Below are 25,111 nucleotides of genomic sequence, written 5' to 3'. Positions count from 1 at the left end.
TGGTTGATGCTATCAAAGGCCGCTGAGAGGTCAAGGAGCACTAGGATAGAGGAATGTCCTCTATCCCTGGCCCACCAGAGATCATCGGTCAGTGCGACCAAAGCGGTTTCAGTGCAGTAACCAGGCCTAAAACCGGACTGAAAACGGTCTAGATAATCTGCTTCATCCAAGGTCCGTCGGAGTTGGAGGGCCACCACCTTCTCAACAATCTTCCCTACAAAAGGGAGGTTGGAGACTGGACGGTAATTTTTAAGGATAGCTGGGTCCAGAGAAGGCTTCTTGAGGAGGGGTCTTACCACCGCCTCCTTCAGAGTTTGTGGAAAAGATCCCTCCCGCAAGGAAGCGTTCGTAATTCTCTGGAGCCAGCCTCGGGTAACCTCCCTGCTGGTCGAAACCAGCCAGGAGGGACACGGATCCAGTAAACAGGTGGAGGCACTCATCGCTCCCATGGCGTCCACTTCCTCAGGGGTGACAAGCTGGAGCTCATTCCAGGAAATCTGAGCAAGACCCTCCCTCGGCATCTCCACTGCTTCTGTCCAAATGGAGTCAAGGTCTGTCCGAATCTGAGCGATTTTGTCCGACAGAAGCTGAGCAAACTCCTCAGCCCACCCTTGTACGGCATCCCCCATTTCCCCCCCTTTCAGGAGGGAACAGGTTATCCTAAACATGGCGGCTGGGTGTGATTCTGCGGACGCAATAAGAGCGGAAAAATGAGCACATTTTGCCACACGTATCGCCACTAAACAACTCCTAATAAAGGCTCTTAGCAGTGTTCGGTCGGATTTGGAGTTGCTTGCCTTCCAGCATCGCTCTAGGCGTCTCTTTTGGCGCTTCATCTCCCAGAGTTCCTCGGTAAACCAAGGAGCCCTCCTGGATCCACTGCTGCGGAGAGGCCGCAAAGGTGCAATCTGGTCTAGCGCCTCAGTCGCCGCTGTATTCCAGGCGGCGACCAAGGACTGTGTTGGATTGTGGGCAAGAGAGTCAGGTATCTCCCCAAGCTCCTTCTGAAATCTCACCGGGTCCATCAGGTGCCTGGGGCGGAACCACTTAATCAGTTCCACCTCCCTGCAGTGGGGGAGTAGCTTCCGAAAATCAAGCCTCAACAAGAAGTGATCTGACCATGACAAGGGCGAGATGTCTATTCCCCTTAGCTCCAGATCATGTCTCCACTGCCCCGAGAGAAATACTAGGTCAAGTGTGTGTCTTGCTCTATGAGTCAGACCCTGAATTACCTGGGTCAAGTCCATGGTTGTCATGGAAGCCATGAAATCCTGGGCCCCATCAGAGTGTTTGCCTAGGCACGGCAGGTTGAAGTCCCCCAGTACTATCAGTCTGGGGAACTCAACCGCTAACCCAGCTACTGACTCCAGGAACGCAGGCAGGGCTGTTGTGACCCAGCTGGGAGGTAGGTACGTCAAAAGCAAGCCCACTTGAATCCCTAGTCCAACTTCAAGAGAAGGGACTCACACCCCACAGTCTCCGGAGCAGGGATCGTGCGAGGAACTAATGATCCTCAGATAATAATTGCCACTCCCCCACCCCTTATGGTGTCGTGGTTGGTGGAGCACCTGAAACCCTTCCGGGCACATTTCTGAGAGGGGGACTCCTCCCTCATGGCCCAGCCAGGTCTCAGTAATACATGCCAGGTCTGCCTCCTTGTCAAGTATTAAGTCCTGGACAAGGGGAGCTTTATGAATCACAGACCTGGCATTTAGCAGCAGCAACCTGAGACCAGGGTCCTGACTTCTCTTGCCATCAGGTCCTTCAGTTGAGCTTGCAGGGCCGGAACAAGGAATCGCTATGACGTAGTGAGCCCTCCTTCCCCGGTAATGGCTAGCCCTGTAGCTCCCATCATACCTGCCCCTCCCCATCATGACCGGAATGCTCTGGCCTACCCCCATCCCCATAGACCCCCCTCCCATGGCCCCTGCTGTCCCCAGAAGGCTGCATCTATCATTCATTCTAGGACAAGGGGTACGCCTGCACCCCCTATCACTTCTGCTTAGGCACTCAGTGAAGGAGGCACCAGGCTGTGCCCTCGATCCTCTCATGTATACTCACAGTCACTCTCACATACATATCCCACTATGGTCAATTAAAACGTACAAAAATACAGTAACAATAATATAAAATTAATTAATCCGTGGGGGGGGGGGTGGAAGAACTGCGGCAGCAGCAAAGATCAGCCGCCCAGTCCTGGCACACATTGCTGCAGCAATTCACCACCCGCTCCTCGGGGCGAGGCACAGACCACCACTCTGACAGTGCCCAGCCCAGGTCTAGCAAGTCCAGCAGGCCCAGCACCAGTCAAAAATCTTTCTCCAGCAACGCATCTGAAAGGTACTCGCCGCCCGAATAATGCCACCGCTGCCACCGCCACCATCCATGGAACACCGCTGCCATCGCCGCCAGCCAGCAAGGAGAAACAAGAGCACAGGAACGCCATCCAGGGGCTGCCCGAAAGCGACCTCCCCCAGCTCCCCGGCAATGCAGTCGAAAGGCACTCGCCGACCGAGTGATGCCACCACTACCATCTGCGGAATGCCACCACCACCATCAGCCAGCAAGGAGGTACAAAGCACAGGAACACTGCCCAGGGGCTGCCCGAAAGCGACCCCCTCCAAACAATCGACTCCCCGGCTTGTCTGGTGGTCGGTCTCTTGCAGGAACTCCTCTCTTTTAAAAACTGCCAACTCAGTCCTGAGAATTTGTTTATCCTTTGCTCCTCGTAGCCCAAGCATTTAGCTCGGGCAGCCATTTTTCATCCTGCACATGCGCCGATGTTCCTCAAATGAAGGACTCAATCTCCATGTAGTAAACGAAGACATTGACTTGTCTCCATTTGTACAATTGAAAATCATCAATATGTATCTGAGGGGCAGCTACAGGGATGCTTTGGGATAAAACAACACAAATGCCATTCCTGACAAGCAGAGGAGACAAACTTCTCATGAACCTCTCTCCACCATCAGAGTCTGGAGCAATCAGACCAACCAACATCCATCCAAAATGCTGGAGAAGTTTGGTAATCGCGGGATACTGAATTCCTTCTTTGGGGACCATTTGGTAGAAAAAAGGGGAAAGTATTTTGTCATTCAGAGTCTGTGAAACAGGAACATAACTGATCTGAAAAGGGGGAAAAGTCTATCATTTGTTGAGTCAAACAAAGCTCAAATATTATTAGCGCTTGAAGTCTAAAGTAACAATCCTAGTTCTAATAGAGCAGTGATGGATAACCTTCTCCGGACCGAGTGCCCAAAGCACATGCATGCCCGAACCCCCAAAATGCAATGTGTGATCCCACTTGCCCCTTGCCCCCCCATGTATATATGCATGACTCCCCATGTGTGCCCTGCCCCCTCAATGCATCTGCAAGCCCTCTGTGCATGCCGCATGCATGTGTGCACAGCCCCTGTGTGCAACCCCTCCATGCGCCCCATCCACTGTGAATGCATGCACATAGCCCTGCCCACACTCCACCCACCATGCATACACAGCAGAGCTGACCTAAAATTAATCCTCAGGAATTTTATTCTGGTTTGGTACCTTATAAGAGGGAAGAATTGGTCAAATGATTGATCAAGATCAACCATCATCTCATTAAAAAGGCACAAAGTCCATCACAAATCAGAATCAACTGTAACAATATTGAGGATTGACATTTCAGACTCATGCTAATATTCTCTTTTGAAGATGGAATGTATCATAAAAGAATCTTTTATGCAACTGATGCACAAAAGCTTGTAATCAAATGACATGCTTGACGAAGTTGAGAAAAGTTTTTTCTATGTGTTGTTTTGTTTTTATTTGTTTTAAAAATGAAATAAAAAAATTAAAAAAGAAATACAGTAGGTAGGGACGAGGGAGTAGGGAGGGAGGGAGGGAGAGAGAGAGTAGGTAGGTAGGTAGTGGGAGAGAGAGAGAAATACGATAGGCAGGTAGGGGGGAGAGAAATACAGTAGGGAGGGAGAGAGAGAGTAGGTAGGTAGGTAGGGAGAGAGAGAGTAGGTAGGTAGGTAGTGGGAGAGAGAGAGAAATACGATAGGCAGGTAGAGAGAGAGAGAGTTGGTAGGTAGAAAGGTAGGTAGGAGGAGGGAGAGAGAGAGAGAGAAATACAGTAGGTAGGCAGGGAGAGAGAGTAGGTAAGTAGGGAGGGAGGGAGGGATGGAGGGAGGGAGAGGGAGAGAGTAGGTAGGTGGAGAGAGTAGGTAGGTAGAGAGAGACAGAGGGAGAGAAAAAGAAATACAGTAGAAAGGAAAAGAGAGAGGGGGGAAGGTAGGTAGGAAGGTAGGTAGGTAGGTAGGTAGGTAGGTAGATAGAGGGAGATGGATATGTGTGTACACACACACACACACACACACACACATATATATATATACACACACACACACACATACAAACAAATACAGTATACAGTATAATCTTTTATGCGATACATTTGTGGAGCAACTTCTCCCTCTCTCCTTGGTTCACCTTCAGAATTTCACCCCATTTGTGACTCCTCCCATTGGGCTTGTCTGTTGATTCACTCAGAGCTTAGAGAGATGATGCCTCTCCTTGTGGCCATTATTCAAATCATAGTGATTGATTTCTTCTCTTGGTGCAAAATCTCAAAAGACATTTTGGAAAGCTTCAAGATGTCATACAAACACAGCCATAGCATGTTTCCATTTATGAAAGCCTTGTTGGTTAATCTCTTTGCACTGGAAAATCTTGGGGGCATAAGTGGCCCTGGAGAAAGAACAAACCTTGAAGGCTTTCATGACATGGGCTGCAGATGTGAAGACTTGGCTGGACTGTGAATTAGGAAACCTCTGGAGCTTCTGACTTACAAGAGGGCTTTGGTTTCTTCCACCTCTTCATATCACTGTGTCTTCAAAGCAAGGCTGGAGATTCTTTCAGGAACATAAATCATGTTGCTGCTTCTTCTTCTGCTTCTGCTGCCCCAGGAAGTTCTGGCAAGTCTCAGACCCAAATGCATCCTAACTTTGAAGAGGGACAAAGTGCACCCACAGAACTATTACAAGCCAGGAGAGTTTCTCATTGGTGGCATTGTCTCTGCAATGAGGATGTTTCTTCTCCCATTAAGCTTCAACAAATCTCCTTTGACTCAATTTTCTTGGTATGTCAATGTTCCTGCATAGAATTAAAACCTCTCCATTCCACAGTGGGTCCTCCTCTCTTATAATAAATGATCTCATTGATCTGCTATTTTTTCCCTCTTTTTTATGTCTCACTTTATCCTTGTGGTCTTAGTTTCCCCTTTTCAGTGATATGTGTGATTTTTATTTCCAAACAATGCAGGGATTGTGAAAAGCATGAGGGGAACATTTTGTCATTCAGGGAGGACTTGGGACAAAGCTAAGAAATTTTAGATAGCAATTGAAAAACTAAAATTGTGAAGAAAACAACATTATTTTTATTGGGACTTTGAATGACTTTTTTACTTAGTAAAAATCATACTGGATGAATTGTATATGTGGTAACCGCAGCAAAATTATTGTATGCACAATAATGGGGGAATCACTGAATTCCCACAGTGGAGGACTAGATTGTGAAAATGTCAGAATCTGCAGAAATGAAAAATTAACTGTTGAAGTTTGGAAGGTTTTTTTCCTCTAATTTCTTGCACCTTTTCTTCCTTTGTCTATTTCTTTCTTCCTTTTTTTGTTTAATATTTCATTTTCTGTAAAATGTCTTAATAAATATTTTAAAAAGAATTAGAGAAAGCTAATAATAAGTAGATTACTTCAGAAATAACATGCCTTCAGTATCCAAAAAGTAAAACAAAAATCGAAAGAGTTCTATTCAGATAGGTGAGAGATTTTTTGGGAGATTTCAAAACAAAACAACCACCACCATCAAATATATAATGAAATGCCTCCAAACTTCTCAGCCTTAAATGGATTAGAAATACAATTGTTGAAAGAACAGTTAAATAAATTATTGCTACCATTGATTATGTTCTAATATTTTCATACTTTCAGGAAATCAGCAACAGAGTACTGGAAAATCCTATCCTTCCTTTTTGCCATCCAAGCGATCAACAAGGACCCCAACATTTTGCTCAATGTCACCCTGGGATACAACATCTATGACAATTATTTCAGACCACAAATGACCTCAGAGGCTTTGCTGGAACTGCTTTCAGAGGGGGAGGCCAATGTTCCCAACTACAGCTGTGGAAGGCAGAGAAACACAGTGGCTGTTTTGGAAGGGGCTGAGACTGACATCTCCTTCCAGATTTCAACCATGTTGGGAATCTACAAAATCCCACAGGTGTGTCTTTGTTGGGAAGAACATTTTCAGACATGCAGCTTACAGCAAGATAAGATACCAACTTATCTTCACTTAACAAGTTAACTGTTGTAAATGAAGAACTAAGTTCTATTATGGGAATTATATGAAATAAGGATGAAAGTTCTATCAAATGGAAGAGAAGGCTGCAAGCAGAGATGCCTTCTCCCTCGTACACTCATAATGCAGACTGCATATACGTATCTGCAACAGCCAAATGCTACACTGAAATGAGAAGAGAAGCAATGTAAGGGCAGAATGACTAGAGACTCCATACAAAGGGTTCTTCATTGCAAGGAGTGGAACAATTCCTCTGTTAAGGATAGATATTGTGTTTGTTGTCTCTAATAAAATAAACTTTTTTTTCATTTTCAGATCAGTTATGCTTTTGATTCCCAGGTTCTGAGTGACGAAAATCCTTTCTTCCACCCAATGCTCCCTGCTGAGGGAGCCCAGTACCCAGGGATGGTGAAGCTGCTCCTCCATCTCAGGTGGACCTTGGTAGGTCTCCTTGCTCCAGACACTGAGAATGGAGAAAGGTTCATGAGGACGATGACTTCCCTGCTGATCAGGAATGGCATTTGCCCAGTTATATCACAAACCTTTCCCACAGCTCCTCATAAAATATTCATAGACTTCAACCCATATCACAATTGGAGAAGACTGAATGTCTTTATTTATGCTGCAGATATGAATACACTCAATATCGGGATTAACATTATGCTTCGGGTATTTGAAAGGCTTACTGAACCTCTTAGAGGGAAAGTCCTAATCATCACAATCCGCTTCGACATCAGTAGATATTTGACAGAAATAACCTTTCCTGCTCAATACATCCACAGCATATTTTCCTTTCCAATGAAGAAAAAAACAGTTGGAAACTATGATGGGCATTTGAAATTTTATTCTCTTATGAGACACTTTGTAGAGACCTCCTTCCTGTGTTCCTACACCTACAATGCCTTTTCTGTGAAAGTCTGGAGAAAGTGCAAGCAGAGAGAAGAACTGGAGTTTCTCAATAAAGAAGAAATAGATCCAATCCTGAGCGGGGACAACTATTTCATTTACAACACAGTTTGGGCTGTGGCACGGGCATTAAATACAGCTTATTTATCCAGATCTAGGAGGACATTTAATGGTGGTAAAAACTTGGAAACCCCCATGATAAAGACTTGGCAGGTACTTATTTTCTATTCTGACTGTATTCTGCATTCTAAATAAAAAAATTAAATTACACTTCAACTTTCCATTGCTCTCACTTCATTGCTAATTTCTTTTCCAATTTCTTTTTACAAGTTTTTTGGTAAAAATATTTTCCTCCATCTCTTTCTTCTATGATTTGTTTTTTAAACAAGGAGGACCATTACTATGTCAAACACTAAAAAGTGTTCTGTGTATATTAAGCTATCTAACATCTCTGATCCTCTCACTTCCTGGGCTGCCCTTCTGCTCCAGGACAGCCTTTACGCAGAGTGGATATCATTCTTTGGCTAAGAATCCCTTTGATTCTTCTTCCTTGGCTCAAAACTTTCAATAGAATCATAGAAAACAAAAGATCTCATCAAGCAGCAGCAGCATATGGAGAAGAAGCAAAGAAGGCTTAGTTCAGGTGAGAAGATGAAGGGCTGGCCTGGGAAAACTCTAGAAGCAGCAAGAGTGACAAACATTCTATAATTATTCTACATATGTTCAAAAAAATTGAAAGGAGATGGTACCAGAGATCATCTTCCACAGTAAAGATCTGGATTCTTTTCTCCATGCATTTGACCCATCTTCACCTCAGTGCAGAGTTTCATAAGCACAGCCTACTAGCAGACAAAGGCTTCCTTACTCATCCTCAAAGTGAGCAAAGATTTTTCTTTGCCTATGTGCCCATTGATCTGCACACCAGTTGTTTATGGCATTGTTTCTGTGTGGGGCACCTGATTTCATTTTGGCCTCATTGGCAGATTTCCTTCTGTGTTGTTGTGCATGCCATCCATTTCCTTTTGGGTTTTAATTTTGGACTGGAGTTTGCACTGGAGGTGACCTTTGCCATGCTTCTCTTTGGTTTTCCAAACTCTACAGTAACAATTATGAAAGGAAGAGATGAAGGACATCCTTCACCATCCTTATTTTCCAGGCCATTCTTGGTCCTTTTAAGAAGATGTTTATTCTATATTCCTCAGTACAAATCCTTCATGCCAGCTCAGATGGAGGAGTCTTACCAAAGACTCCTCCATCTTTATGCCCATTTTTATGTCCTGTGTAACATTGTTACACAGGCCTACCTCCCGTCCCAGAATGAGTGATATAAATCGCCTGCTGGACGGAGCGGAGGCTGTGGGAGAGGATATGGGGTCTATGGGGGTGGGGGTGGGCCGGAGCATTACGGTCACTATGGGGAGAGGCAGGTACGACAGGAACTTCAGGGCTAGCCATTACCGGGGAAGGAGGGTTTGCTACGTCACAGAGATCCCTCCTTCCAGCCCTGCTAGTTCCACTCCAGGGCCAGATGGTGAGAACTGTCAGGGCCCTGGTCTCAGGCTGTTGTTGCTAAATGCCAGGTCTGTGGTTCACAAAGCTCCCCTAGTCCAGGACCTAATTATAGACGAGGGGGCAGACCTGGCATGTATTACTGAAACCTGGCTGGGCCCAGAGGGAGGAGTCCCCCTCACTGAAATGTGCCCAGGAGGATTTCAGGTGCTTCATCAGCCGCGACCCCAGGAAAAGGGGTGGGGGAGTGGCCGTCATCGTCCGAAGGTCTTTAGTTCCTTGTAGGATCCCTGCTCCGGAGCTTGTCGGGTGTGAGTCCCTGTTGATGAAGTTGGACCATGGAGGTCAAGTGGGTTTGTTGCTAACGTACCTACTTCCCAACAAAGTTGCAACAGCCCTCCCCTCGCTCCTCGAGTCAGTAGCCGAGTTGGCGGTAGAGTTCCCTAGGCTTATGGTTCTGGGGGATTTCAACCTGCCTACACTTGGTGAACACTCTGACGGGGTGCAGGAGTTCATGGCTTCCATGAAAGCCATGGACTTGACGCAAGTAATTCGGGGTTTGACTCATTCAGCGGGTCACACGCTTGACCTCGTATTCCTCTCGGAGCAGTGGAGAAGTGATCTAGAGTTGAAGGGCATTAAGACCTTGCCCTTGTCATGGTCTGATCACTTCCTACTGCGGCTTGACTTTCGGAAACCAATCCCCCACTGTATGGAGGTGGAACCGATTAGGTGTTTCCGCCCCAGGCGCCTGATGGACCCTATGGGATTTCAGATGGCACTTGGAGAAATACCTGACACTCTCGTTCACAATCCGGTGGAGTCCTTAGTCACTGCCTGGAATACAGTGGCGGTGGGGGCTCTAAACCGGATTGCGCCTTTGCAACCTCTCCGAGGCAGCGGATCCAGGAGGGCCCCTTGGTTCACCGAGGAACTCCGGGAGATGAAGCGCCAAAAGAGACACCTAGAGCGCCGCTGGAGGTCCAGTAAATCTGAGTCAGACCGAGCACTGATGAGAGCCTTTATCAGAGCCTATCTCGTGGCAATACGGGCGGTGAAATGTTCGCATTTTGCCTCCCTTATTGTATCTGCTGAATCGTGCCCAGCTGCCTTGTTTAGAATAACCTGCTCCCTCTTGAAAGGGAGGTATGCGGATGACCCTTTACAAGGTAGAGCTGAGGAATTTGTTCAGTATTTAACGGATAAAGTCGCTTGGATTCAGACAGAGGTAGACTCCAATTGCATGGTACCAGCCGAGGTACCAAGGGAAGGTCTTGAGCATATTTCATGGATCGAGTTTCAACTTGTCCCTCCTGAGGAAGTGGACAAGGACATGGGAGCGGTGAGTGCCTCCACTTGTATACTGGACCCGTGCCCCTCCTGGCTGGTCTCGACAAGCAGGGAGGTGACACGCGGCTGGATCCAGATGATAGTTAACACCTCTCTCCGGGAGGGAATTTTACCGCTCCTCTTAAAGGATGCGGTGGTGAGACCTCTCCTGAAGAAACCATCTATGGACCCAGCCATTTTGAGCAACATTTTGAGTCTTCAACCTGTCCTTTGTAGGGAAGGTTGTTGAGAAAGTGGTGGCCTCTCAACTCCGACGGTCCTTTGATGAAACGGATTACCTGGATCCCTTTCAGTCGGGTTTCAGGCCTGGTTACATCACGGAAACTGCTTTGGTCGTGCTGATTGATGATCTCTGGCGAGCCAGGGATAGGGGCCACCCCTCTATCCTTGTGCTCCTTGACCTCTCAGCGGCCTTCGATACCATCGACCATGGTATTCTTCTGTGACGGTTGCGAGAGGTGGGAGTGGGAGGCACCATCCTTCGGTGGTTCTCCTCCTACCTCTCGGACAGGTCGCAGTCGGTGTTGGACGGAGGGCAGAGGTCGACCCCAAGGCCCCTCAATTATGGGGTGCCGCAGGGTTCTGTTCTGTCCCCCCTCCTATTTAACATCTACATGAAGCCGCTGGGTGAGATCATATGCTGGCACGGGATTAAGTACCACCAATATGTGGACGATACGCAGTTGTATCTGTCTGCCCTGTGCCAACTCAGCGAAGCAGTGGAAGTGATGTGCCAGTGCCTGGAGGCTGTTAGGGTCTGGATGGGAGTAAACAAGTTGGCACTCAATCCAGACAAGACCGAGTGGCTATTGATGTTCCCTCCCAAAGATTGGCCAAGTATTCCATCTCTCAGGCTGGAGGGTGAAATTATACGCCCTCAGAGAGGGTTCGCAATTTGGGAGTCCTCCTGGATCAGCAGCTGACTTTACAACACCATTTGTCAGCTGTGACCAGGGGGACCTTTGCCCAGGTTCGCCTGGTGCCAATTGCGACCCTATCTGGATCGTGAGGCCCTTCAGATAGTCACTCACGCCCTTGTGACCTCAAGACTGGATTACTGTAATGCGCTCTACATGGGGCTGCCCTTGAAGAGTGTTCGAAGACTTCAGCTAGTCCAGAACGCAGCCGCGCGAGCGATCGTGGGTGCACCCAGGTATACCCACGTTACACCTAGCCTCCGTGAGCTGCACTGGCTACCCATTAGTCTCCGGACTCATTTCAAGGTGCTAGTCATTACTTATAAAGCCCTACATGCCATCGGACATGGGTACCTGAGAGACCGCCTCCTGCCAATCATCTCCCATAGACCGATCAGATCGCACAGACTAGGCCTCCTCCGGATCCCATCTACCAGCCAATGTCGGCTGGCGACTTCCCAGGGGAGAGCCTTCTCTGTTGCAGCTCTAGCACTCTGGAATGAGCTCCCCATGGAGATCCGGACCCTTACTACTCTCCCAGCCTTCCGCAAAGCCACTAAGATCTGGCTGCTTGGGCAGGCTGGGGGGCTGTTGAAATAGCCAGCCCCACGGTAACTATGAATATTGTGTATTTTAAATTGTTGTTTGTCTATTTGTCTATTTATCCCCTTCCCTTGTTTATTGTAAACCACCAGGAGTCCTTCGGGAGTGGGCGGCATACAAAACCAATAAAATACAAATAATACAAATACAATTGTCCATTTTCTCTTCCATTCCAGCTTCATCCTTTCCTTCAAACTTCTCAGTTTTATAATAATTCCATCGATGGGGTATATTTTGGTGAGAATGGAGAGCTGGTAGCAGACATCGACATTGTGAACATGGTGGTTTTCCCCAATCAGTCACTTAGCAAAGGGACAGTTGGGAGCCTAGAAAGAGTGGGATCCTTGGATTTCAAGTTGATGATGAACCAGGATGCGATTGCAGAGATGGAAATGACAAACAAGGTGGAGAAAAGACTTTACTCTGTTATTTTTTAAGCCTTTGCCAAGAGGATTGCAGAGTTGGGGCAGGAATGGACCTGGGATGCCACCTCTGTTCTCCTAGATGGGAAACTTAATTTTTGGTTGGTTGTTCCCGGAGTCTAGGAGAAAAATATCCTGAACAATTTCAGTTAACAGTGTGTCAGTCTTTTGCAAGAAAGTTACAGTTAAAACATAGGACAAAATGGTTGATTGGGACAAAGCAGAAATCTATTCAACTTTCTTTTCAGTAGACACACATTGAGAACTTAAAATAAAGTTGTAGTGGGAGAATTAGAAGAGAAGATAAATAGCCAAACAGCAAAATCAGTTTGATCAGCTTCAAGTTTCTTAGAATCTTCAAATTTAGCTAAACCTTGAACTGAAAACGTCCAAACTTTTCCTTTTACCTTCTTTAGAAAAGACAATAAATTATGCTGTGGATGTTATTTTTTTTTCTTTCTGGCCAGCCCCTGCCTCCTTCCAGGTGTGTGGAAAGCTGCCTTGCTGGATTCATGAAGGTGGCTCAGGAAGAGAAGCCCATCTGCTGCTACCATTGTCGTCCTTGTGCAGAAGGAACCATCTCCATCACGGATGGTGGGTGACAGCAGGAGAAAGAGGAAGACTTTGGGAAGGATACTGAGGCTTTCTATGAACATGCATTTTGGAAGGCTTAACCAGAATGGGTCCCACCTCTTTGAGTGTTGATCAAGATATACATTTTTGTAATAGTGAATTATAAGAACAGATCTTTGAGATTAATCTGGTATTTGATTTTTTTTGAGGGATTGATCAGATTCTGGCAAGTGTCCATGTCTGATGGGTATTTTGGGCAGCCACAGTTTCAGGTTGCAACCACCTGCTTTCAATCAAAGGCTTTACTTTTTTGCTGAAAGTGTGTCATAGGGTGTCTTGGCTGTGCTCTTCATTCTACTTTCTGAGAGCAGAAGGGGCTGGGCAGCCTTACATAATAATGCTTTGACTGCTCTATCTATTCAGAAGGTCAGCCTGAGCAGCCTTTTGGCTCAGCCTCAAGTGACTCCTCTTTGTATTTCTTGAGGCTGACATTCCACAGGTTCCGCTGGAGGCTCCTCTTTAAAGTCATTGTCTGAGTCCTCACACATTAGAGTAGAGTAGAGTAGGGTAGGGTAGGGGAGAGGAGAAGAGAGGAGAGGAGAAGTGAGGTGAGGAGAGGTGAGATGAGGAGAGGAGAGCGGGAAATCATAAGTTGGGACTGAATCAAATTTCTTCCTTGACTTTCGGGAAGATGGCCCTCTTTCTGCTTATATAAACAGGGGAATGCATTTAGATGTCCCCACTCTGTATCTAACTCATCTTCAAAGGGAACTCCACCTAACGTTTCTTTCTCCATGGCAAAAGTAGTGTCCATCCACTTCAGCTGTCATAAGCTGCACTAAGCAATCCTTCACATGTACTTCACTCCATTGTAGGCAGGATCTCTTTGGTGCCTTAAAGCACAGACAAAAAGCTGGGCTCAATTTTCAAGAGGTTCAGCAGTGGAATGGTGGAATGCTGGAACTGCCTTCTTTCTTTGAATCTCCCCTCCCTCCCTTCTTCTTTCTCAACAAGTTCATTGAGGAAATGGTGACATCAAAAATGTAATATTAGGACCTTCTAGATGAAGGGAAATGAAGAAACATTTTGCCTTCATCTTTACACATCTCTATATCTATTCACACCAAACAATGCATTTGATTAAAGGACATATTAAAGGGAGATGCTACTCTTGCTCTTTTTCAGATGCAGAAAAATGTACCAAATGTCCAGATGATCAACATCCAAACATCAAGCGAGTTCACTGTATCCCCAAGATGAAAAGTTATCTTTCTTATAAGGAAAATATGGGGATTATCCTGACTTCCATTGCCTTGTTTCTCTCTTTAACCACAGGCTTTGGCTTGGGGATCTTCATTAAATTTATGGAAACCCCAATTGTCAAAGCCAACAACCGGGACCTCTCCTACATCCTCCTGGTCACCCTCCTGCTTTCCATCTTGACCACTTTCCTGTTCATTGGCCGGCCAAGGAGGGTGACTTGCCTCTTCCGACAAACAGCCTTCAGCACTGTCTTCTCCATTGCCATTTCTTCCATCTTGGCCAAAACGATCACAGTAGTGTTAGCTTTCTTAGCCACAAAGCCAGGGAATAAAATGCAGAGATGGTTGGGGAAGAGCTTCGCCAACTCCATTATCCTTTCTTGTTCTGGTCTCCAAGCTGTAATTTGCATCATCTGGTTGGGCACTTTCCCCCCATTCTCTGACTCTGACATACACTCCCAACCTAGAGAGATCATCCTTCAATGCAATGAAGGTTCTGTCACCATGTTTTATGTTGCCCTTGGGTACATGGGTTTCCTCTCTGCTGTCTGCTTCACGGTGGCTTTCCTGGCCAGGAATCTCCCTGGGGCCTTCAATGAAGCCAAGCTGATCTCCTTCAGCATGCTGGTCTTCTGCAGTGTCTGTGTGTCCTTCGTACCTGCCTACCTGAGCACCAAGGGGAAGTACACAGTGGCTGTTCAGGTCTTCTCCATCTTGGCCTCCAGTGCTGGATTGCTTGGCTGCATTTTCATCCCTAAATGCTACATTATTACTTTTAGGCCACATCTGAACACCAAAGAACATTTGATGTCAAAATAAAATTGAAAAAAATGACTGTAACAAATCTATTATTTTATTATTTTAAAAAACTCCATCCAGTCCTTCAACCATGTTAGTGTTACTGCTTGTGATTTTAACTCCCAATCTAGTAATGCTAAGCCTCCACATAACCTTCGGTATAATATTGAATTAGATAAATGGGAAACATTTTGGGGGACAAATTTAAAAATGACACCATCGGTTGCATACAAGAAAAACCAGTACAAAAGGTTTTACAGATGGCACCTAACACCAGCAAGGTTAGCAGAAATCTTAGTAAGTTGTTGTGGCCCAGCAGAATCCAGTTGAGCTGCTGATGCACTCAGATAGCGAGGAACCATATGAGTCTGTCCTGGACGATGTGGAGGACCCTGGGCAGGGTTCAGACTCAGATCAGGGAACAGAGAGTCCGGTTGTCCAACAGGAGGTGCCTGAGGCATGGAGCAGTGTGGAGGATCAAAGGCAGTTTGTCTCTGATGCTAGATTGAGAAGGGCTGAGAAATGGAAGCAGCAACTCCGTAGGCAGACTCACAGAAGATGATTAAGCACAGATGGTTGTTGATTGACCCCTCTCAAGAGAGATTATAGGTGAGGCGTTGGGAGGGGACATTTGCAGAAAACAACCGTTCAAATTAGTAGTTCAGAAAATCTAACAGTGGAAGGTTAGAACTTAATGGGCAATTAGGGAAATATATAAAATATATATTAATCTAAACTTGTGTATTGATAGTAGAATTATATGGATTGAAGAACTGGAAAGAACATGAATAGAAATAACCTAAATGTATAAATGATCGTGATTGATACTAAAACTGCATAAGGAGATATTGAAAAATGGAAGAATGAAGGCTGGAAGGTTGATTTAACTATGGAAATATGAACAACAAAATAGGTGGAAAAACATATTTGAATATTAAAGCGATATGAAAGGGGAGAGAAAAGTTAAAATAGGGATAGAAAATAGTGGGGGGAAATAATAATTATATATTAATATGTTAAGATATACAAAAGGACAGAAAGTTGGTTCAGAAATGAAGGGTATAAAAGACATGTATAAATAATATGAAACAATGGAAATGAAATTTAATATTTAGGAATAATAAGACTATGTTTATGCGTACAGAAATGTATGTTACCCAATTGTTACACCATTCCCGCAGTGATATGGATGAAGAATATAAAAAATAAAAATTTGATTGAAAAAAAGAAAGAGGGTTTTGTGGGAGCATAAGGAGAGGTTTGTACCCCTGAAGACAGAGCTCATATTTGGGGGAAGGAGATGGAAAAGGTGGGCAGGGGGTGACTCTGGCAGGCAGATATTTTCCCCAGGGTAAACCAGTCTGATGTGAAGGAAGACAGACAGTCCTGATCTTTAGTGGGGAGGGAAGTCCAAAGTCTAAAATCATCCAGTGACACTTTTTGCCTAAAGCCAAGTTCTCCACCAGGAAAGTTTTCCATTTAGGGCCTTCTGGGTCAGTGTGAGAAGTGAACTGCAACTGACTCCATCTGTCTCTGCCCAAAGTCTCCCCTAGAGGATTCTGCCAAAGAGCAGAGATGAAACTTTGAGGATAATAATTATCCTTCTCACTAGAGATCCCTGACTAATCCAACTAGTTCTTGGACTCAAAGTTTGTTGGGAATTTCTCTGGAGATAAATGGAAATGGAATATTCCCATGTGGTTCAAAATGATAGGGTAGAGTTAGAATTAAATTAGTCACCAAGAATTGAGAGGTTTGACAACTCCATTCTTCAAATTGGCCCCAGAGGGACTACGCAGCATCTGTGGCTGAAGAAAAAGAAATCTGATATTTGTTGGCAGAGCAATTTAAGAGAAAACCCCAGGGACTACTCGATGCCTGAACATGTCACAGAACTGAAATAGCTTCCTACTGAGTTAAAACCAAAATTTAATTATCATGAAAGTTAATGCTGAAGTGCACCAACACAAAAAGACAGATGTAATAGTTGTGACCAGGATCCAAGAAAAAAAATATATTAGTTAAAAACTAGTCATCAGGACTTTACATAGTTAAAAATAAATATGACTCCAATGCACAGAATGAGAAAGAGAGACAAATTAGAAAGACAAATGAGAGAGAAATTAGAGAAAAATTAGTGAGAGAGAGAAATTAGAGAGAGAGAGAAATTAGAGAGAGAGAGAAATTAGAGAGAAAGAGAAAGTAGAGAGAGAAATTAGAGAAAAATTAGAGAGAAAAATTAGAGAGAGATAGAAATGAGAGAGAGAGAAATTAGAGAAAGAGAAATTAGAGAAAGAGAGAAATTAGAGAGAGATAGAAAGTAAAGAAAGAGAAATTAGAGAGAGATAGAAATGAGAGAGAGAAATTAGAGAAATAATGGATGCCTTTCACCCCATGTAAGAAAGAAAGGGAGGGAAGGAAGGGGGACCCATGCTCCACTGACACTCTCTTCCACACATAGGGCACTGAGGGGGGAAAGCAAAGCCCAGGCTCTTCATGTTGCCTATAGAAAAGGCCCAGGAAGGCGGAGGGGATCTGGGGGAGCCCTTCACCCTATCATTCTGGGAAGAGACTAACATGGCTTATGGGCTTTGGAGTTGCATATAAGGGGGAATGCAGCCAATGGGGGTTTGTGAAGCTCCGGTTTCCCTTTGTGTGTTTGCAGGAAAGGCTCCTGTCTGGGGGAAGCCATGCAGGGCCTTGGTCTCCAAAGGGGGATCTGGCATTTCTGAGGAGGAGAAGGCAGGGGAGGTCTCCCTGGAGGGACCCTCTGGGTCTCTGAGGAAGGAGCATCCTGGGGGTCCCTCATTGCCCCTGAAGACCCTCCGGCCAGACTCTCCTGGGCAGCCTCTGTTCCCACTTGCCCAATAGCCTCCACTGGAGGAGAACCTCTCCAAGGCAGCCATTTCTAGGTGGGGGAAGGGAAAGGCTCTTTCAGGACTTCAGCCTCCCCTTCCTCTGTATTTCTCTGAGTTGGTTTTTTTTCTTCTCTTTCTCATTCCACTTAAAACCTTTTAATTTCATCACTATTTGATACCCTCCATCTCCTCCTTGTCTTTGTTTCTTCAACCTTTTCTTCAGGAGGCTGATTGGTGGCTGAGTTCCTAGACAACCATTGTCTCTTCCCTTCTGTTTGATTGGCTGCTGCTGGGTTGCCATGATGACAGTGGCAGGCCGGGAACAGAGGAAACCACTAGGGAGAGAGGGAGGTGGGGTTTCTATCTTACCTCAGAACTGGAGGGGCTGAAGGGGAAAATCTTCTCTCTTTTAGTAAACTCTGATCAGAGACAGCCCAAAGTAGGAAAAAAATGAAGAATATTTAAAAATATTTTTAAAATGAAGGAAAAAAATCTAGACTTTTGACAGAATTGAAACAGGAAATAGAGTGGATAAAGAACTTACTTAAAGAATAGAGAGCTGAAAAATAGAAAAAAGCTTCTGTCTTCCCTCAGAACTGCAGAAAATCTCTCTTTTAGGGAACTCTGATCAGAGGCAGTCCAGAGTAGGAAAGAAATGAAAAAAATATTTTAAAAATGAAGGAAAATCCAAAACTTTGACAGAAGGAAAATAGGAAACAGAAAGTAAAAACAGATAAAAAGGAGGGAGATGCAGTGAACTTGGACATTGGAGGAACCATTGTAGATAAAGAGTTACAATGGCTCAGTGGTTAGAAGGAGTACTGCAGGTTACTTCTTAAGCTGCCTGCAGTTTGAATCTCACCAGGCTTAAGGTTGACTCAGTCTTCCATCATTCCGAGGTGGGTCAAATGGGGTGGCCATAAGCTAAGGTGACCAGACATCCCGCTTTTGGTGGGACACCCCCGCTTTTTGATGCATTTTCCCGCGTCCCACCCGCTTTTTTAAAAGGCACGCTCTTTTTGGCGTTCGCAGCTCCCACCCATCAGCTGCTGGGCTGGCTCATCGTTCTGTTCTATGCTACCTACAAATTTAAGCCAGCCCAGCCTGCCGCTCACTGGTTTGATTGGCTGGACTCCAGCCAATCAGTGAGCTGGCCAACCAGCTCACTGATTGGCTGGACTCCTTAGCTGAGGACGCATGCGCGAGTCTCCATTTTATTTTGTCTTTCTTGTTGGGGTTGCAGCTGTGCTTACTGGTGGTGAGTAAAATAAATCATGTTTTGTAAATAATGTAAATTTTACTTACTCCCGAGTAAAAATTTTACTCAGGAGTAAAATTTACTCCCGAGTAAAAAATTTACTCGGGAGTAAAAAACGGCTGCCGGTCACGCAGAGAACTTCCACGTGGTTCCATCCAGACTTGCCGCCCGTGCTGGCTGTGAACTCTGCAAAGCCAAAGGGGGAGAAGGCAGGGGGCTGTCTCCTCCTCCCAGCCCAGCAAACAGTCCGTTTTTCAGCCGTGCAGACAACTTCCACGTGGCTCTCGCAGCCCGGCAGAAGCATTTTTTCGGGGGAGGGCTCTGCCTTAAGCAAGAATTGCATTAAAGACCAGAGCAACAGGTATTTCCTTATTTGCCTGGAGACAAATAATTCCTAGGGATACTTGCCATGTTCTTTCATCACCATGACGATCTTATTTTTTTGAGCTAAATGTATTTTTCCAGTTTGAATTGGGCATAATCTTTTTTTTATTGATCCACTGTCAGGAAGAGGGATTATAATTTAAAACAGATGATTTCAGTGGCATCTTTTTTATTAATTTAAATTTCTTTCCGTTCTCCATACCCATCTTCTTGTATCAAATAATAGCTGTGGATTCATTGGTATTAAGTGTATATGTTTGAAGCAGTGCAGGAAATCTTGAAAACTTATGAATTTCTCTCCCCTCTGTGGCATTAGGCCTTAGTATCTGATTTGCTATATAACTTAGCAGTAGTTATTAGCACTCTTGGTGAATGATTCCATTTTCTCAAATTATCTTGAACAATAGTTTGCAATGTTTTCATATCTTGCATCCAGCTTTTTAAATTTATTATTAAATAATTTGTATTCTATCAGGGGCTTTCAGCAGTTTACAGCAACAAAAATGCCAAATAAAATTATATTATTATAAAATCATTGTAACAATTCCACAAAAACAATAAAAAGAAAATCCAGTGATAAAACCATATTAAATCCCAATGGCTCTAGAAGACAGAATAATTTGTACAGCCTTCCTGAATGGACAGCAGGTTAGGGCTCCCTGCTCTGGAGGAGGTTTCCAAAGGATGGGCACCAGCTGAAACCTTCCTCCTGAGAAAGCCCTACCTTTGTCATGAATGGGATTACAGGGCCTCCCCAGAAGATATTTAAATCTCTGGTAAGATAGCTTTGAGGGGGGTGGTCTTTAAATATTTGGACTTTAAGCTGATTTTGGAACATCTGTAAATTTGAAAGCACAAAAAATGCTATTGGCTTGTTTCCAGATGAGTCATTTACTGTAAGGAGTATAGGCTCAATGTATTTTAAAATAATATTTTATTTATTGTGCATATGATTTTTTAAAATAGTGGTATTCTGTGTTGATTCTTTTTTTAAATTGTCTTAGACTATTTAAAAAAAGATTCTATCCAAAATAAATTGAAACAAGCCATTTTTAAAATTTCTATGCACAATACTTTGAAATGGACTCAGGAGTCATGATTGACACTGAGTGAATTTGCACTTTTAATAATCAGGAAGATACAATGGCATTGAAAAAAGTGACTGATGACCATTTTTCACACTTAGCGACCATTTTCACACTTAGCGACCGTTGTGGCATCCTCATGGTTACGCGATCAAAATGTTGATGTTTGGCAACGGATTCGTATTTCTGATGATAGTTTGAAATGGTGACAGTATAAATTATTGCTGGTGTAATACTTAACAATGGTTTTTAAGGATTTCTTTTATTTATAGAATAGCTTTTTTTATTATTTTGGGGGGATTTTTACTTTTAAATTGTTTATAAAATGTATTTACTACAAGAAATGTTCCTTTTTGCAAATGTGATCTTTGCAAATCTTTGTGATGCAATATGTTCAGACCAGGTTTATGTGTCTCAAAGTGGCTGCTATTCTATGGGCAGGCCAGGTTGGTGCAAGGCAGCTTTGCCAGATTTGGTGTGTTTCACCCTCATTGAATTTTATATCGTATAAAGAATGGAAGGAGGAAGGAAGAGAAAAAAGGAGGAAGGGAGTGAGTGAGGAAAGAAGAGGATGGAAGGAGGGAGGAAGGAAGGAAGAGAGGGAAAGAGCAGAAGACAGATAAGGTGAAGGTAGATAAGCAAGAGGAATGAAGGAAGAAGTGAGGAGTCTCGAGGAGGGGGAAAACATTTAGTGACCAAAGTTACAATGGCATTGAAAAAAGTGACTGATGACCATTTTTCACACTTAGCGACCGTTGAGACCATTTTTCACACTTAGCGACCGTTGCGACCATTTTTCACACTTAGCGACCATTGCAGCATCCTCATGGTCACGTGATCAAAATTTTGTTTGGCAACAGATTCGTATTTATGCTGGTTTCAGTGTCCTGGGGTGACCTTTTGACAAAAAAAATTTTTTTTAATCAAGCCCCCCCCCCCCCCCCCGGTCAAGGGTGTCCCTCTTTTCCAATCTGAAAATCTGGTCACCTTACCATAAGCTGACTCTGTAGAATGCTTATAGGGGGCTGTAAAAGCACTGTGCAGCAGTATATAAGTCTAAGTGCTATTTCTAATAGAAAATAGAGACTGAAATAGAAAACAGTTTCGTCTATCCTGCTGATTCTCAAACTTGACAAAGGTAGGATGTGTGAACCTACTCCGAGAATTCTTCAGCCAGCATGGAATTGAACTCCACACCTGTTAAAATTCCTCAGAGTGAAAAACCCTGGAACTGTGTGTGTGTGTGTGTGTGTGTGTGTGTGTGTGTGCATGCACATGCACGTACACACACACACACAAATACATACACACACACCAGATACCAGCTTACTGTTATGATCTACTTCATACATGTACATAGGAAAGAAGTAAGTTTCCACCTATAGTACGAGAATATGAAATGTGGTATACAGGTTTTAAAATCTCAGTCAATATTTTCAGGGATCTATGGATGATTAAAGCTAAGTATCAGGCCTGCAGCCATGTTCCTTTTGAATCTTTGGCCTGCCACACTTTCTAATATTCTACTATGCTGTTTTTATAGTGGGTAAGTGCATGGGGGGATAGTATGGAGTAAAATGCTATGTAACCAAAATAAAATTCCTTTCTAGAATGCCAAAGTCATCCTTTGTCTCTGCACCTGATTGGAAATGGATGGGTGGAACTGCCAGCATGGCAGTGGAAGATTGGACCATGTGATGGACTTGTGGGTGTGGGGGCAAGATCATGAACTTTAACCTGGGTGGGGAAAATACAGAAGCTTCAGATTCAGGTTTCTCCCAGATGTGCCAACATGGCTTTCTTAATAAAATGGAACTTTGAGCAATACTTTGCCTTGGACTCTGATGTAATTTTGGATGCTATTTGGAATGCTGACACGAAGACCATAGAGGCTTCTTTGGGGATGGATGGATGGAAGGAAGAAAAAATCAGATTTTAAACTGGTTCCCTCTAAAGCTCAATTCCTTTGCACCAGAGCTGCCTGTGGTCAGGGCCAAGCTGAGATGCACACCCAGCTTGTGAAAACCACTACAGAAATGCTTGGAGAAACCTTGATGCCATCAACACTAAAGCGGTGAATATGGCTGATTAAGTCAGTTTATGAGTCTATGCAGCCCAGGAAAGAAGATTCCTTTCTGATCCAGGTTAAGGAGAATACACACTTACATTATGGTTAACAGAGTTTGGGCTCACTTGGCTTCATTCTACTGGGCACCCAGAACTGTCAACCATTCCAGTAAGCCCTTCAAATGATGCCCTTGCATGGGCTCCTCTATGGGGCCTTGCAAAGGGGGACTGAGGAGGTTCCACAAATACCAGGCTTGACTGATGCTAACCAAATCCAAACCTTGTCCTCCAATAGGCATTGAAAGCCAGTTAACCTCTGAAGAGGCATGCAGGAAACTCTGGCCCTGCCTTGCCCTTCTCTTCTGGGCAGGAGCAGCAACTGGGTGAGCTTCACATGACCTTGAAAGTCCAGGTGAATCACCCTCACTGCCAGATTTTGGGATGGATTCTGGCAAGAGAGCTGATCTGGGGGTTCCCTGCCCCATTTCTCCCTCACTTTTCCCAGGACACCAGGACAGCTCTCCTCACCTGCCTTGCAAGGGCAGAAATACACCATGCTTTGGGGTGTCCCATTTTCCAAAGAAGGAGGAAGAGGCACTGGCTGCCCCATGGGGATCCTTGCAGGAGTGGCCCTGTCCAACCACCCAGGGCCTCAATAAACTACTAGTTCCCCCTTTAGGGCCAAGGTGAACATCTCAATGTGCCTCCTTCCAGATAAGAAACACAATCCCTCAACAACCTACCCAGATAAACCAGAAACACAGAGACTTCCAACTGCACCTTCAAAGCACTTGGAGGTCTGGGGGGAGGGGCTACACAAAGCCTCAGAGAAGGGAACATCAAAGTGCCCCCCTCACAAAACACACCCGCTGAAAATGAAGAGGGACCACTAGGTCCCCACAAAAGGTTTTTGGGTAGGCATGGCAAGAAATCAGGTCACATCATCCACTACACTGTGGGCACCGCAGCCATCTTGGCTACAGATTTGAAAGCTCATTGTTTATTCAATAAATTAAGAAATACTAAAATATGAAGATCTCTATGTTTTCAATGAATATGGAAAGACAACACAAGATAGAGTACAAAGTAAAAACAAGTTAAATTTATGTCTACTCTGTAACTTTCTCCCTATTTCCTCAAGAATATAGTTAATAAACTGTGATAATATAGTCCATACTCTTGTCACTTTCCTATTTCATAGTCAGTTTTTAATCTGGACTAAAGTTACATAGTCAGGACTACAACTTTGTTGCTTGTAATCTTACGATTTATATTGATATTGATTGTTTCCTCATATTTGTACCCTATGACTATCATTAAGTGCTGCAACTTACAATTCTTGATGAATGTATCTTGTCTTTTTATGTACATTGAGAGCTTATGCACCAAAGACAAATTCCTTGTGTGTCCAATCACACTTGGCCAATAAAGAATTCTATTCTATTCTATTCTATTCTATTCTATTCTATTCTATTCTACTCTACTCTACTCTACTCTACTCTACTCTATGGAAAAATTGTTATTTCTAGAAAAGAGGGAAATCAAATTTAATTACAGGCACAAATAATTTTAAAATCAGATCCAATTTAGAGTTTGTTTGTTTTTGTTTATTTATTTAAATAAATAAACTCTAAGTTGGATCTGATTTTAAAATGTGCCTGTAGTAATACATGAAGATTGAATAGAAAACAAGATCCCACAATATTCTACTCTTAACATTAGACAGACATGAGGTTTAAAGGTACTGATTGATTGATTGACCATAGAAGACAGGTAGAACTGGTGTGTAAGAGTTAAGAACCTAATGTTGCACCAAACCCAATAGCCCTGGACGACCTTCCCCAGAGTATCTGGAGATAAGAGACCATGGTAAAGTGATGCCAACCTGATATCAAACATCAGATTCCTTAATGTTGAATGATCTTCCTTCAGCATCACTGAGACATGTCCTGACAAGAAGGACCACAACCACTGCAGAAGAGCACCCCCAGTGGTGTGTGTGTGGTTTTCCCTTTGTTCCAGCTACACCTGTGTACACGGAAGCCCAAAAGAACATCAGGATCCTGAGAGAAGCTGCTTCTCATTGTAATTATCTCCATCATGTTTCTTTGAGAACTCTTCTGCTACTCCTCCAGTGACTGCCCTCGATGTAAACATCAGAGTCGAGCAATATGCAAAGGATCTTGCATCTGAAATGGATAAATGCCTTCCATGTGGCACAAGGTTTGGAACAGGCAGGGAATATTCTCTTGAACATACATTTCTCTCCTTTCCAGGAATAACTCAGTTTCTCTCTGTCTCAAACAGGAAAGCCACTGAGGCTTCCTTCTTGTGAAAGTGCCCTTCCCCCCTTCTAGTTTTCTCCATTCTTTATGTTTCCAAACAGGAAGAGGGTTGATTTAGCCCTATGGTTTATGTATCTCCTACTTCTGAAGCTGCTGATGCCACAGCCGGTCGCTGGGAGTCATAGAATGAGGTGCCTGCGGAGTTTGGAGCATCACAATGGAAAGAGACAAGTCAGCTTTTACAAGCCAGGAGACCATCTCATTAGTGTAATCACCTCTGCATCAAAAATAGTCAGTAGGACATTTGCTTTCAACATGGCTCCTCATAATCAGACTAACTGGTAAGTCATTCAGTGTGATGGAGTTTCATTTCCTCCATTTGCAGTTCTAACACTCTTTTTCTTTCCTTCTTATTTAACTTGCTCTATAGTGCAGGTTCTGTCCAATTTCTTGAATCATTTTGATTTCCATGGCTTC

At 44.2% G+C, this 25,111-nt stretch overlaps 1 protein-coding gene across 1 annotated transcript; it reads left to right on the top strand.

Annotated features, from left to right (window-relative positions):
• Nucleotides 1–2,487: 2,487 nt before the first annotated feature.
• Nucleotides 2,488–12,079, top strand: LOC148047098 (vomeronasal type-2 receptor 26-like). The gene is made up of 5 exons (XM_087707745.1): nt 2,488–2,571; nt 4,950–5,122; nt 5,988–6,279; nt 6,673–7,476; nt 11,819–12,079. The coding sequence occupies exons 1-5, from the start codon at nt 2,488–2,490 to the stop codon at nt 12,077–12,079; spliced, it is 1,614 nt and encodes a 537-aa protein (XP_087563871.1).
• The last annotated feature ends 13,032 nt before the right edge of the window (nt 12,080–25,111 follow it).

The sequence above is a fragment of the Thamnophis sirtalis genome, unplaced genomic scaffold (genome assembly GCF_051295495.1).
Source record: "Thamnophis sirtalis isolate CommonGarterSnake01/CBP01778 unplaced genomic scaffold, rThaSir2_p1.2 scaffold_3, whole genome shotgun sequence".
Classification (NCBI taxonomy): domain Eukaryota; kingdom Metazoa; phylum Chordata; class Lepidosauria; order Squamata; family Natricidae; genus Thamnophis; species Thamnophis sirtalis.
Note: the sequence above shows the minus strand (reverse complement) of the source record. Positions and strands in the feature narration are given on the sequence as shown.